Below are 16,021 nucleotides of genomic sequence, written 5' to 3'. Positions count from 1 at the left end.
AGTGCTAACAGAGCTGTGAGCCCTCAGTCACAGATCCAGCCAAGAGGCTGAGGGGGAAATTCCTACATTGTTGAAATGCTACAATACCTGTTGGTATCAGAAGGTTTTGGTTCCCTTTGTTTTTGTTAAGAGCCCAGCAAATTCAGACTGCTGACACCTGGGAGGCATGAGCAGCTTCTCAGTGTCTTTACTGAGCTCTGTTTTGTTAAGCAAACATAATATATTAAAATTATCCATTTGAAGCAGCAGCTGTGTCTTGTACATGATCTACTTGAGTGATTATTTAACTCTAATGATGCTGTGTAACGAGGCTGGAGCCTGTCTGTGCTGTGGATTGGTGTGACTAAAACCAGGCTGGGAGAGGAATGAGTTGTTGCAAGGTCCTTCTGTAGAGGTTTAGTTTAGTATTATATTTGGACCTTAGAAAATGTTGGCAATTTTGCTGTGGGCCTAAGGATCAAGTGGTTTTCTCTTTGTTTGTGAGTTTTTAATATTCTTCCTCCAGTTATATTTGCCTTCTAAATGTGTGCCAGAATTTATGCCTATGCCTGATGAAAATATTTCTCAACCTACAGCCTTGGCCCTGAACCCTAAACTCTGCAGTAAGTTAATGGCCAGTCTCTCTTACTTGTTTCAGACTTGGCTGCAGTCACAAAATAAATGAACTGTTTGTTTCAGCTCAGCCTCTTGTGGAGGTTTGTTTCCATTATAAAACCATGATGCAGTTCAGCAGACTTCCACTTTCTGGAGTGGTGTAGTAGGGCTAATGCAGGTCCCTTCTGAGGAATGCCAGCCCTAATTTGTGGGAAGTTTATGCTATGACAGTACTGGCTAGAGCTAGGAATTATCCTGAACGGGGGAGATGAAATTAAAGCAAAATATTACTTAAGTGAAAATAGAAAATACTGGGATTTTCATGTTTGAGTGAAATGTTGTAACTGAGACTATAAACTGAACCCAGAGGCCTGTCCTGTAAAGTAGTCAAAAAAGACTTCAGGTTCAGGAGGAGCTGGGCCCAACACGATGCAAGCTCTTGTACTTGTAGCTGCCTTGAGTGTAAATATTTGATGTTGTCTTTTCTCCCAAGGACAAGAAGCCAAGTTATGGACAAACCAAGGAACTTTCCCTCTGTTAGGGAAGCACGTGACAGCAGTTGAGAACAAAATTGATGAGTGCCTCGTTCTCTTTACCTGTTTGGTTTGATTTCTTGTATTACATTTTCAAACACTTTTTCTCCCTTGTTTTTTTTTCCTCTGGGCTAATGACCTCACGGTCAGTTCTGGTTTTGGAAGATTTTTTTTCTTCTCATTTTTTGAAGCCTTTCTGAAATTTGCTTGGTACTGTAGTGAAGTCTTCCCCCCTTGTTATTATTTTGTTCAATGACACTTGCCAGTGTAATTCCCATAATTTCTTCATGTTTTTGCAGTACTGGCTGTTGAGGCTACATCAGCCTCCGAGTTTAAGTAGTTAACTCTTGGCAAATAGTGTTTGTCAAAGCTTTGGCATCTTATTCTTCAGAAAACCTTTTCAAATTAATAACACGCATCCAGCAGATTTATTGCTTTCCAGGCTGAGTGCCGAGCGACAGTCTGCTGTGTCTAAAAATGGTTGTTGTTGTTAAGGCCATCCTTTAGGAAATTGAGAGTTTGACGTTTGAGTGCAAATATGCACATACTTCTACAGATACTGGGGACAGAAAACCACTTAGTAATGAGTTGAAATATCTTTTGGAATGATCTTGTTTTATACCCTGAGGCATTAAAGGGATGCTGCTAAAGTTGGGAGCCTTACCCCTTTTCATGGCTATGAAGTACGAAATGTTAAGTACTGGCCAACGTGTGTCACCTGTTAGTTTGACACTGGTGCTTAGGGTATAACTTGATGTGCTGTTTTGGGACTTCCATTTTTAAATAATTGCAGGTTCAGGCACTGGCTTTGAAAGGCAAAGCTCTGACTGCCCAAATTAATGCTGATAGTAGCTGTATTTATAGTAATTAATACTTTAAAAAAACCCAAGGCATTCATGCAGTGAAGGAAGAAATCTTATTATAGTATTAATATGGATTCTTTTCTCCTTCAAGGTGTGTTTTGGTCAGCCAAGAAATTAAAATGTGCTAAGGCATCAAACATTTTGAAACTGTGCTTTTCAGTAATATAAGAAATGGGTGAGTAGGGCAGGTATGCATTTGGAGAGGTGTATTTCTGACTTGTTTTTGTCTTGGCAGAGTGGAGTGCATTTTTTTGTGTAAGGATGTCAGAAAAATTGTTCTGAAAGCTGAGAATTTATTGGGAAATGTTTTTTAGAGTGTTTAGTGTCTTTTTTTTAAACTGGCTGTTGAGCACAGATCAAGAGTTTTTATGCTGAACCTTAATATGAAAAATCCTCACCCAGCAACCTTTTAGTTGGTTGCAGGATTTGCAGGATAGTCTTGGATTCTGTTCAGTGCACTTTAATTAACCGTACAAGGTAGTAAATTAAAGTACCTCAGACTGACTTGACAGTCAATTAAACCTTGGTTGATTTCATTGAGAATGTGATCATTAGTGTAATGGACCAAAATGACAGGAGGCCCACTTGGAATTGTACCCACTTGAAATTTTCCTTTAATTCCATGTGTGCAATCCTGGGCAGGGTCATAGACAAGTGGAACCCTATCCTAATAATTTCCAAGAATTTCATGTAGCTGTCTGTAAATAAGGCAAACTCGAGCAGGCACAAATGAAGGAATGGGGTACTTGGGAATCCAGATGGCAAAACCTTTTGGCATTTATACTCTATGAAGTACTTAGAATCTCTTCTTTCACTGTGGGATTTGTGTTAGAGTTTTGCAAAGTTCACCATGTGATTTCAACCCAAATGATGTGTATGTGCCAGGGAGATTTGTTTGTTTTTAAATAGATTGAGAAACTATGTTGAGATTGTTCTGTCAATGGTATCTGGATACTCGAGGCTTTTCCTCCTGTTTAATGTTGCTTATCTAACTTGGTATCTTCTTTGTAGTAAAGACAGCATCAGTCTTCCCTAGTTTATTTTTGCATGTATCTTACTTTGTCTGGGAACTTAAACTTCTAGTCCTTGGTTTGCTGGGTTGCATTGTAGGGGTGTTACTTCACTAGATACATCAAGGGGCTCTGCAAGCTCCAGGGTCCACTTTGTGTGCTGGAGTGGTGTTACCACAGTGTGTATCCTGTGATGCTGGAGCATCAGGCTGGACATTTCTAGGGGCAAGTGCTTTCTCCCTTCTGTAGAAATTTTTAGTGCATGTGAGCACTACTCTGATGGAAATAAGTTCTAAAAAATTGGTTCTTCAATTACAGCAGGTTTTCTGGTCAGTCTCCAAAGATACTTGCATCTCCTACTCCAAAAAATGAATTGTTAATACCATGGTTTCCTCTGTCTATCCTCCTTCCACAGGCGGTTTTTATCTTCTTGAAAAGTAACCAAATGATAGTTTGTCCCTTTCAGATCAAAAGGAATTGTTTAAGCATGCCTTGGAAATGCCTCAGCATCTTGTCCATAGCTGAGGAGGTTCTCTGAGCTGTTTTTCTCAGGCAAGGAGATGTAACAGGTCTTACCTTCCCACGGTGCTTCTATGCCCTTTCCAGACCATCGGGGCTCCTGGGGCAAGAACACAAGGGCAGAAACTGGATCCTGACCTCCTGCCGGCCCCACTGTCCTCTGAGAAGTTCAGTCAGCTCAGGCATGTAGGAGTCTATACAAAATTTGGTAGGAATACCATGATGTGGTATTTGATAGAAATTAAATTTTCATAATCAGGCCCTGGTAAGACTCTCTTATACCCACTGACATCCATTTAGAGAGGTGTTAAGATGTTTTAAATAAACACTCTTCTTTTTTGGAGAGGACAACCTCAAATTAATTCCAGGCAGTTCAACAGAGCTTATTTCTGAAAGCAGGATAGGACTGAGTGTTTGCCGGCTGCCTTGGCACAGAGCGTTTCTACAAGACAGATTGCAAATAAAACATGGGTGTAGCAGCACTGCTGTATATTCAAGGGACAGCTGGTGTGCCTGGGTTTGAGATGCTTTTCAGATTTAGTGTATTGTTCAGGTTCTGTACATCTGTGTAAAGAGAAGTGTAATTGCCTGCTCTGGTCATATTTTGTTCACCTTTATTTATTAATTTTATTGTTTCCTTCCCCTTCCTCCAGTTTTTCATTCACCCTCAGGGAAAAAAATAAAGAGAAAAATCTATTCCCTCTGTGGCTCTCTCTTTGTTCAGACTTGTAGGGGCTCACCAAATTGCTGTAAATGAACAGTTAAGTTTGGAAAAGATGAATAACTTCCTAAGTCTAAGGTTTAAAGAAAAAAAAAAAGGTAGGCCACCTGTCAAGTTTAGCAGTCCAAGCTGAATTAGATGGGCTCCAGAGTCATCCTGATTACTTCATCATCCTCTTAAAAAGAAAAAAAAATTGTTGGTCCTCCTCCATTTTTTTTTTTTGCTCTTCTCCTACTTGGCAAGTGTAACTTGTTTCCTGTGTTTTCAGTTGAACTGAAATTAATATAGTTGTAAAAGGGATGTTTGTGGGGAGAATTGTTCTGGCAGTTTCTTATAAGAATACCTTGATTTTGTAGCAGGATTGTAGGTATTTTTATGAATTTGGGCGCTAGATCTTCAGTGGATATAAACTTGTATTCCTACCTGCTAAGGATTTGATCTTGGAACACTCATAAGTGGAAGCTTTAAAAACAAAAGTGTTGGTGCTTCAGTGAATGATTTTCCTTATGTCAACCAAAAGTTGATCTCTTTTTTGTAATTAGGGATCCCTTGTTCACTCTCAAAAGTGAAATTGTTTCTTGCTGTAGCAGTAGATTGGTCACCAACTGCAACTGAAGTAGAATAAAATGTTACATTTTGTGGGTTTTCTCCTACTTAGTTGCTTCTTTAGCAACCAGAACTTAAGTGAAAAAAGAAAGGGAGGGGGGAAGGGAATGAAAGTTGTTTGTTGCCAGTTAAATTTTGAGTTCCAGAACTATTAATCTCAAAATATCTAGAGCACAGGGTATTTCCATGAATCTAAACACAAAGTTCATTAGGTTGCTGTCTTTACTGTTGATGTTGTGTTTTGGTGGTTTGTTTTTTTTCTTTGTTTTTTGTGCCCCTGCCTGGATATCTTATTTCTTATTCCCTTAAACTGCTATAAGCTTTGTTGGAATCCTGTCAGACATACTAGACATGTTCACAATAACAGTAATCTCAATTTCTCATCTTTTAGGATCCAACAAGAGTAGAGAAGTCAGCAAATTACCTAAGATGTGAGAAGTCCTCCCATGGTGAAATAAAACCTTGTTTTCAAAATGGACCGAAGTAAGCGGAATTCAATCGCAGGATTTCCACCACGCTTGGAGCGCACTGAAGACTTTGACGGTGGCACTGGAGAAGGGACTGCATCCCAGATAGGAAGAGTTTGTACCTCTTCATACAGGGCCCTGATAAGTGCCTTTTCCAGACTTACTCGTCTTGATGACTTCACATGTGAGAAAATTGGCTCTGGTTTCTTCTCTGAGGTGTTCAAGGTGTGTGTTTATTTTTTTTTCTCTTTATGTTGATTGCTTCATGTCTGGAGAGAATGTTCAAGGGTGTCAGCTGAAGAACTTTCCACTGATGTCAACTATTAATCTTTGTGTTTGCTTTACTCAGGATGAGTGAGTGGTGAAAAACTTTCAGGTCCCAAATATTTCTTCTGTCACTCTTCCAAGCTGTTTTTTGTTGCCTGTACTTTATTTGGGGAGTTGCAGAGCTATTTGGGAGAAACAGAAAAAGCAAAAAATAATTGGTTTATTTTTTGAACTCTGCCATTATTTTTGCATTTGTGTAGTTTATTAAACACTCATGTCTATTGGTTCTCCTCTATGTCAGTGTCTTTAATTTAGCTAGTTTATTGGTTTTGTGGGGTAGTACACATTCCTTTGCTAGTCTTTGCCTCACAGCACTGGATACATGTGTTAAGGAGAGCCATACGTGGTTACTGAGTTTGAAACCACTGAATTAATTGCACTGAAGTTACAATACAGTTGGCTGCTCTTCCCTCTTTCTTTTGCTGCTTTTTATACCACACTTCTAACTCAATCAGATATTGAAGTCCATAATATGAATGAGAAAATCTGATGTTGTCAGCGACTGCCGCTGTGAGTGTGGAACATGGATAAGATCTTTTTAAAGCAATTTGTCAAACTATGCAGGCAACCCCAGTTTTATAGTACAGGTGGTGTTTTTGCTGCTCTGACTGTTCTGGTATGGCTCATCATAGAGGGGCAGGACATTTGAGTTGACTTCAAGCTTTCAGGCATGGAAAAAATAATTCATTTCCTTATCCTGGTTCCTGACTTTACATGAAGTTACCCTCCACATTATTTCCATTTCAGTGAAATGCCAGAGAATTTATCTTGCAAGATATTGTGTCCATTCCATGACGCTTATGGTGGTTTTTTTCTTTTTCTTTAAGTTAAACCAAAAAACCTTTTATCCAGTTTTATTGCTGTAAGTAGATGCCTGGACTAGAAAATGAAAATTATTTTTAAGTTGCTTTAATACCCAAAAGGCATTCAGATCTCCATGCATACAGTTCTTGTGTAAAGGCAAGTGTCTGGGTTGAGCTGGCAAAATGCCAACTTCCCAATATAGAGTTTTTCTGTTTAGATATATGAATTTTAGTTTTCACCAACTCAAGGTTTTAATTATCTTAAACAAGTAGACATGAGGAATTTTATTTGGGGTGTGTAGGAGACTCAGTGCAGGTAATTTCTTTATAAAGCCAGCTTCTGTAATAACTGAAAACAAGGGTTTACCTGGTTGTTTTGTTTGTTTGGGGTTTTTCTTACTTCCCTGTTTGCAAAACTTTCTGTAATGCCTTTTGCAGCAACTGGGTTTGCATCCAGCCATTTTTTAGTCTTAAATAAACTGATTTTTAAAGTTCTGTGTGTCACTAAAATTCATCTTTACACGTTTTATGGCAAAGCTGCTGTGACGGGTATAATAGACTTGAGTCAGCCCTAAGTAACTAGGAAGTAACAGACCTTGGTTTATTTGTGTGAATTTCAGATTTCAGGTGGTGGTGGGGAAAATGGAGAAAAGTAAAGGTAAATTTCCAATATTCGTAAGAGTTGATAATTAAGAATATCTTATTTTATGAGAAGACTTGGTTTAGTCAGGTAGTGACATACAGGGGCAAACAGCTGTTTGAGAGTTTTTGTTGGTTGAGAGAAATCCCTGATACCCAGTTTCTCTTTGTGTGCATAAAAAGTCCTGTAATTCTTTAAAACCCTTGCCCTGCTGTTCCCCACTGCAGTGAGCTGAACCAGACACCCCGTGGTGCTGAGCTGCACTGGGTGGCCCTACACTGGGAGCAGGGGTGGTGGTCTGAGGATCTGCTGTCTGTTTTCCCAGAAACAACCACAGTCCTGCAGAGAGACAATGAGTGGTAAAGCCTTTTCTTTCTCACCAGTTTCAACCAAAGACTCTTTCTGGTTTTGGTGCAAAGGGGTGAGAGTCCGTTATGACCTTAACAGAGATGCAGTTCCAAACTCATTTAAGCAGGTTTCTGTTCTATTACTTTATCAGCCTGACCACCTCTGTCATTAATCCTGCTGTGCTGATGATCTGATTTCACGCAAGAACCTTGATGTGCTTCCAGGGAGGAGAACCTCGTGGTTTGACACAGTTAAATTTCAGTCTGATCTGCAGGCTCCCAGCTGAATGATTGAACTTGAGAAATACCCAGGATAGTTCTGTATTTAACTGCATAAGTAACTTTACAAGAGCAATGAAGACTTCAAGGTGTCTCAAAAGCCTCCCATGTCTCCAGACCTTTTCCAATAAAATATTTGTCTGCTCTTTTGTGAGTATCATACATGGGGTTTGCTCTAGCAATTTAGCAAAGAATGCTGGGGCTGTTTTGAGAGTTTGGGATTTTTGTTTTGATGTGTAACTGGCAGTAGGTCTGTGATTTCTTCCCCTTCATCCTTTTCTGTGGAAACTCCATTTACAATGGTCCATTGCAGTGGATAGAAGTTGCCTTCTCTTAACTCGGGAATAGGAGTATGTTACAGCTCAGATGTGTATGTTAATGGGTGTGTGCTGTGAATGATCTTTTAGCATTTCTGGTGTACCTTGACTCATAAACAAATCAAACTTCGTGGTTTATTTAGCATAGAGCATTAAACTAGCATTTTGATTTTGTCAGCCATTGCTATAACACTTCATGTTCATCTGAATACCAGGTCTTATAGAAATTAGTTTAGAAAAACTGAGTTTTGTCAAAACATTAGCTATCTAGTTTGAAGCAGTTAATGAAACACTTCTTTAATGATGGATGGGCAAAGGTGAATATAAGATGAATAAGGCTCATCAGTCCTCCCATTTCAGCATTTTTACTGGCAGCACAATGTGCTTGGCACTCAGTTTATGATCCTCTGTTTTTTGCACTTGTGCAGCAGATTTTACCTTTTTTTGGTGTTGTCCTCCTTCAAGCCTTCTTTGTTTTTCAAGAGATTCCTTCAGTCATGATAATGTCAGCAGTTTACTTGTGATCCACAAGCCACTTGTTTGACTATGCTTTTACATGGCTACTTTATAGTCTTTCCTCTTAGATCTGATTTGTTTGGCTTATTTATGAAGATGTCTGGAGAGATACGTTGAAGCCATATGAGAAACAAAATACAGTGAATCTTAGTGATGATATGACATGGAAACCCTTAAGAAGCAAATGCTGAAAATATGTCAGTGCTATTTGGTGATGTTGGATTCCACACATAATGAAACTGGCACTACCAAGGTGCAAGACCAAGTACAAATACAAAGGGAGGGCATCGTACTTTTGGATGACTTAACGAGATGAGTGGTGTGTGCAAAAGGGTCAGTAATCCTCAGGGTATTCCTAATGTATGTACTGTGAGGCCTCTATTTGAATACTCTGGAATGATGGTCCTCAGTTCATTAGTTAGTTGTTATTCATTGTTTGTGTGGTCAAATTTATGTTCTCCAAGTTTCAAAAGTGCTGACTGATCACACAAGGTGTGCCTGTCCAAATACGTACCTTGTACCTGAGGCTGGGATCCTGTTTCTCGTATTTATTTAATGTCTGTGAGGTACTTTAGAGATAAGCAGCACACAGCTGTCTAATGTGAAAGGAGAAACGGGGCTGATGTGGAGCTGTGCTTAGGAGTACAGGGAAGAACATATATATAGTTCTTTATGTCAAGTACTTGTATTTAGGAGAAAACTGGTAATTCTGTTACTTCTAACATACAAAACATAAATGATACTAGATAGTTTATAATTTATGATACTGTGTCTATGGGTACATTGTCATGCTGATGGGCTTGATCTCTGGAACATCTTTGACTGTGGTAGATCTGAGAGATAGTACTGATCTGGCTTTCCCAAAGTGACTCAGAGAGAAGTTTGGTGTTTTCTTGTACTCTATGACTTCATTACCATTCTGCCTGATTAGCATTTCTTTGTGTTCATCTAATTTTTCAGGCCTTGAGGAGTCCAGTGCAGAAATGTTTGATGTAATTTTCTTCTGTTGGCCTCTGACCTGGGTTTGACAGGACTTGCTAACTAGAATAACAGTGCAGAGTAAGAACTGAACAAAAGAGTAAGTGAGCACTAACTTGTGGGACTTGAGACCCAAAAGTTATGAGATAACCTATCTGGCTTGATGAGCATGAATGTCTATATTCATGTTATACTTTCCCTGTTATGTCTCACAGTTGAACTGTATTTCTAAAAATAAAGGCATTATGAACTTCTTACACAGGTAAGGCTTGGAAGAGTTACTGGGTCACCTACACAGGCTGCCACATCATCAAAGGTTGTTAAATTTTACCAGTAACTGGTACTTTGTCTAGAGCATATGTTGACACCATGTACAGCACAGGTACAACTCCCTTGCTGTTTCTTTAATTCAGTTCTGAACTGAAGATCTCAAAGACAGTATCATGTCCTAAGTTTTCTTCTTAACAATGACACTCAAACCCCATGGTTTTGCTTTGTGTCTCACACTCCTAATGCACATCACTTGTTGTTATCATGGCACATTTAGTACCTTGTGTTTACTGAGTGTGGATGTCCTGTTCTGTGGCCTTAAATCCTTCTTTGTAATAAAGTTTTTCATTTGAGTTTGTTAATATTTGCTCAGATGGACCTAAGATATGAAGTGGCCTTCACTGCTTAGTGAAATAACATGAACAAGGTAATGGTGCACATTTAGAAGTTTCAAATCATTCTGAGTGGCAACTTCCGTCAGTGAACTGGAAGTGAAGAAAGAATTTGGAGTAACAGGAGACCTGGAGTGGTTCCTCTGGAAGCTCAGTAAGAGACTCCCCTGTCTTATGCTGCTTTGTCACTTACAACAGTATCTTCAGCTGTCATTAGCCAGTCTGTAATCTGGTTGTACTGGGTTGTGGCTCTGTCAGATGCCTTGCAGAAGTTTGTGTATGTTGTTATTTTAAAATGTATACATTAATCTTATCACTTAAATTAATGTAAAGCTAGGAAAGGGATGTTACAAGAACTACTCCAGTATCCTTAGCTAAGCCAGGCATAAGTATCAGGCCATAATTTATTATTTTAAGTGATCCTTTTATAGATAGAACCTCCCAGTTTGAGTTGTTTCTACAGCTGGTCCTTTCTATTTGCTTATTGACTCTACTGGCAACTCATTACTGACAGAGGGTTCTGCTTTCCTGTGGCATTTAGTCATAAGAGTAAAATGTCCGTGAATGTGTGGAAGGAAGGAGATATTTGAGTAGTTATATAAATGAGCATGCATAGAAGGCAATGCCAGTTCAGATTAAAAGGAGAGGATGACTGCAAAAAGGACATGGAATTGTGCAGAAAAAAAGGCAGTAGAATCTTAAGACAAGGGAGCTGCTGCTTGGTTTTCAGCCCATGCTCAGCAAATCCCACTGGAGAAGGTGTTGGAAACAAGTGTTCCAGAATTTGCAGACAGCACTTTCCAGGACTGGAATCTGTATTAACTTGGGTTTTATCAGATGAACAAGTGCTGCAATATTCAAACTGTCAATGTGTTTTAAATCTAAATGTGAATATGTGAATTATTGCTGGTCTCTGCAGAATGGCCAAGATTAGAACTGGTACAAAGATTCCTCCTGCAGGACAGGCCCTCTGCTCTCTCCCAGGGCTCTACAAGCAAGTTCTTACTCTCTCCTCTGCGTGTGCCTGTTTGCTGCATAAGTGGGATATCAGTCTTCAAGACTGTCAAGCCAGTACCTTCCCTACAGAATTTGTTTAAGGAGAAGTGGTTAATTGTCAGCATAAATCAAGTTGATTCTGGGCATTTCAACTGGAGTCAAACTTTCCTTAGTCCTGTCGTACCCTTTTGATTATTATTATTTCAAAATTCTCAGCATAAACCCTGACAAAGGAAAGAAGTTCCTTTTTTTGTTAATACTAAACTCAGAGATGAATTTGACTCTTAGTACACCTCTGGCTTTTGCTTTTTAGCAGTTTCTGCTTTGTTGCCAGACTTTAGGCCAACATTCCATTCTTCAAGGTGACATTAATATCTGCATGAAGTCACCTCATTAGGCAGAAACCTTGTGTAGAGAAAGATAGGAATGCTAGTTGTGTGTAGTTGCTTTTCTTTATAAAAACTGTTGTATATGAGATGTGATGTTGTTGGGACCATAGTTTGGTTAACACTGTGTGGGTGTCACGTCCCCAGACCTGTAATGCAGTAACAAGTTTTCCTCTTGTCGTTAGTACCGTACCAGAGATAATTGCACTTAGGTTTTTTCTTCCTGGAAACTGATTCTGCCCCAGTAGGCCTAATTGCTTTCTGCAAGTTTTGCTTACATCAAACTTTGACTTTTTTGTTACTGCTTTAGACCTTCCTACCACACTTTGTGTTTTATTTTGCTTTATAGATTTGTGGAGTTAAAAACATAGGGTGGGAAAAGGCTTTGTGTCATCTTTCTCTTCGTCCTTTTGTCCCAGGGCAAGAGCAGCTTTATCTGTCATTCTTTGTGGACATCTCTTAACTATTCTTAAATCTGATGGTAGAGATGACTGCAGTGGGAGATACCAACTCCCAGGTATCTCTGAAGAGTCAGTTTTATTGAGCAAGAGAGAAGTGGTTACATCATAGCCATATTGGACTGAAAAACCTCCAACAGTAGATTAGGCTACTTCAACTTCCTGTGAAAATGATGTGCGTGGATAGTCCCTGTACCTGGTTGGGTTGGAAGGGCAGGAACTCTTTGCAAAGTGATGTTGGAAATCTACCAAGAAAGTGAGAAAGCATCTGGAAAATTTTCTTTCCATCATCTATAAATGCTTTTCTCATACCTTTTCCATCTAGAATGGTTGTCATTTTGTCTTAGGAACAAAATGGTAACAATGTCAATTTAGAAACTTGAAGTACAACAAAAATATCTTCGTGCATAACACAAGAAAGATTTTTGGGTGTTCAGGTTAAAAGTATTTTGAGGGCAGCACTGAAGTAGAAGTCACCTGTTAATGTGCAATTTCACTGGAAATCTCAAATCTATCTCATGCTTTTCCTTTGTCCTTATGGCTTCAGTTTCAAAGTTCTCTCAGTTTCTCATGTGTTGTTTTGAACATGAGTGAAAGATTTGCACTACAAAAGGATCTTCTTTGCCTCTGGAATCAGCAGCCTCGTCAGGGGCCTGAACAAATACAGGTGGTCTTCAAAAACTTTGTAAAGCATTAGAGGTGAGATCACACAGTCTCTGATATTTGTAGGACTATTTGATAGTCTTAAAAGGTATTTTATTTAGGCTATTCTGTGAAGTGTTTGTAGGAAACTTTCTGTTTGAATGTATTAAATACTTTTAACATTGTATATTTGACTTTTCTAAAGCTGCAGAACTGTAATACTTGATGTCAACACATGAGGAAAAAGAAATAAAAATTGATTTAATAACTAGAAAAGAGATTCAGTGGATGACTACTCTTAACATGTCTGGTGTATAAAAATTGTCATTACAGTTCAAAAATAGCCTTACAATTAGAAAATAGTTGTTCGAAAGTACTCTTCAGTGTACTGAAAAAGGTATAATAAGGTCTAATGGCTGCAAGCTGTAATAAGAATTGCACTTATTTTAAAAAATTTAATGTCTGGGAGCTGCCTCACCAACCAGAAATTGTTTCTCTCTCCTGTGGGTTTATTATTGATATTTGTAGCTGTCTTTGGTTTATTTAGAAAGTTCTTGATTACGTTTGGCAAGATATTGAGAAACTTAAACCAACAGTTTAAGGCCACCGATTTTGGAAACGAATGGTTTAGAAAACAGGATTTTTGTTTTTTAATAACTGCAGGGCCTGGTTTTTTGCCTCTTGAAATCGGTGTAGCTACATCAGGCAAAACAAGATACTTCAGGTTCTGCTTATGACAAATAGTGGCAGAAGTCATTTTTGCAGGGTGGAAAAGAAAGAGGAAATGAGTAAGTGGATAATGATCCATATTGGTTATGCAGATCTAATATTTGATCTTATGGGCATGGGGAACATGCCTTGTGTCTGAAAAGTGACACCCATTTGACCAGAGCCTATTTTCCCATCCTGCAGGTGTGGTGCACTGCTCATTCTCTAAATTTCTTTCATTGTCTCACGGGTTAGAACCACTGGAGTTGTCCCTGTGATAGAAAGAGAGACAGCAAGTCTTCTTGTCTATGTGTGCCTTTTGGTCTCATTGTTTGTTTCAATAGCATTCGGTTTTAGTCTGAAAATCTTTCCCTTTTGACTAGTGGAGGAAACTCTTCCACCATGCTCAAGATGACAGAAGTGAGATATTTGAGGCTTAGTGTCTCTTCTGTGAAGTTAGTGATGAAACAAACTACTAATTGTTTGGGAATACAGTCACTCTGGGTATTATGTAAACTGGCCAAGAAGGTTCCAATAGCTCTGAAACTTCATTTCAAGCTCTGAGTTGTCAGTGAGGTTCTGATCTGTCTCTTTCTACTCTGATTCTTGTCAGGAGTAGGAAGAAGGACCATTCTGGAACTGAGATGGGGCATAAATCCTGAGGGTGCTGGTGGTTTCTTAATCAAAGTAGAACTCTCATGAGTTTGATTTGTCTTATACTGATATACTAAGCAGCAGCTTTTTGGAGCCCTTCTGCCAACTCCTGAGATGATTTGAATGGTAACCACTTAACCAGACAGTTGTCTTCCTCTTGCTAATGATTTTTTTGGTACTGAAGTGCCAAGTTGCTGTCATCCTAGTCCTTGTCACTTAATTAGCAAATGCTTTTACAGGACATAGGCTGTGGGGAGAAGTAGTAATGAACAGGCCTTACTCCAAGGGATCATTAATATAGGAATTAAGAACCTCATCTGTGTTGCGATTCTTTATGGATTGCACCATGGGGACAAAATACTCCCTTCCTCTGCACTTAGGCAATTCTGAATTTTAATGATACTTGCATGTATCTGCTTTGCAGGGCACTCTTACATTTAGCAGAATTGAGAATGCTTTGAAATACAAAGTAGAATGGAGGGCTAGTTCACATTTATTGTCTGAAAAAAGTTCTGTTATTTATTTATTTTCCCCCTGGCTAAACGTCTAAAGATATGCACGTTAAAATCACCTTTAAAACACCAGCTGAGGGAATGCTGGGATTGACTCAAAAGCCATGGCCACGTAGCAGATTTGATGAAAGCCTCGTCTTTTGTAGTGGTGTTGAAAATTTTAAGAAATTTCTGTAATTCTTCTTCCTATAGTCCTGCTTGGCATCCCTACAAGCAAAGTCCAGAACTGCACTGAGTGAAGCAAATTAAGAAATAGGAAGAGTTCTAACACTGTTTCAGTTTCTCTGGTTGGGTCAGCCAGCTTCTCTGTTCAAGAAAGAAATATTTGGAAAATACTGAAAGTGTGGGATTTGTTTGTTTACTAAAAAGATAGAACAGAAATCACTGAAACAAACCTGATGTTAAAAGAATACAGTCAAAAAAAAAAAAGAAGAGCATTGTTTAATGTAAGATTGTCCATTTTGAAATGTATTCATCACCTGTTTGCAAACCTGGCCTCTCCTAAGCCTTGCTGAACAGCTGATACCTTTTGAATGTCTTTGTTGTTCTCACAACTAGAGACAATGTTCATGAATTCTGTCAACACTAGGAAAGGGACTCTGATACTGTAACAAGTGGGACTTTGCAATAAGAGATAACCTTCTAGCTGGATTTTGTGTTTAGTACAGTGACTGCTGTAGTTGAGAGTCCTTTGGGCCTTTGATTTTATTTAGCAGGGAAAGTTGTGCCAATCTGAGTATCATTGTGCAGTTTCCCAGGGGCAAAGCAGGTGGAAAGATTCCCTTGGCACTGAAATGTTTGTGTGCTTTTTGTTTTGTTTTCGATAATAATTTCTCAAGCACAGATAAATGAGATCTGTTTAGTTTTCTGTTGTAGATGGAGATGTGCTGGGTTGGCAGCTCTGGGATTTTCTGTGTTTTGCCAGCTGGCAAACATGCACATTTGTGTAAGCTCATTCATAGCTGATACTGAGAGACAGGTGCTGATTTACTGTTCTTCAAATAACTGTGCTGGCTTGTGTCCAGTATTAACATGGCTGTGCCTAGAGAACAGGAGTGCATCACTAAAAATCGTTGTGAGACTCCTCTGAGACACTGCCCTGAACACTTATTTACTGGTATTGGCAGCAGAGGAAAGTTAAAATATATTTCAGTGCTGGATTTTGTTGCCTATGCCTGGACTGTCTGTGATGTTAATACACACACATGCACAGAGGTTCCTGTGCTACATGAAATCTAAAAATGAGAATGGCAAATTATTATTGATGGCACTAACAGAAAAGAGATGTTTACAGTCTCAGATCCATAGGGAATGTTTCCTCATAACCCCTTAATATTAGTGAAAGCAACTCCAGAACCTCTGTGATGGGGCTTCTCTTTGCTGATCCAGTTGTTGGGGTTGTGTGTGCAAGTCATCAGGCACATCCAGTTCCCAGTGGTTGCTGAAGCCACATGCAATTATAGGGACCTCTTCTCCTGTCCAT

At 39.1% G+C, this 16,021-nt stretch overlaps 1 protein-coding gene across 1 annotated transcript in view; it reads left to right on the top strand.

Moving 5' to 3' along the window:
• TESK2 (testis associated actin remodelling kinase 2) overlaps nucleotides 1–16,021 on the top strand; it is a 75,986-nt gene that overhangs the window by 2,531 nt on the left and 57,434 nt on the right. The window contains exon 2 of the mRNA XM_071565821.1: nucleotides 5,238–5,538. Within this exon, the coding sequence (XP_071421922.1) occupies nucleotides 5,320–5,538 (219 nt within the window). The 5' untranslated portion in view covers nucleotides 5,238–5,319. The remainder of the gene's footprint in view (nucleotides 1–5,237; nucleotides 5,539–16,021) is intronic.

The sequence above is a fragment of the Pithys albifrons genome, chromosome 10, assembly GCF_047495875.1.
Source record: "Pithys albifrons albifrons isolate INPA30051 chromosome 10, PitAlb_v1, whole genome shotgun sequence".
Taxonomy (NCBI): Eukaryota; Metazoa; Chordata; class Aves; order Passeriformes; family Thamnophilidae; genus Pithys; species Pithys albifrons.
Note: the sequence above shows the minus strand (reverse complement) of the source record. Positions and strands in the feature narration are given on the sequence as shown.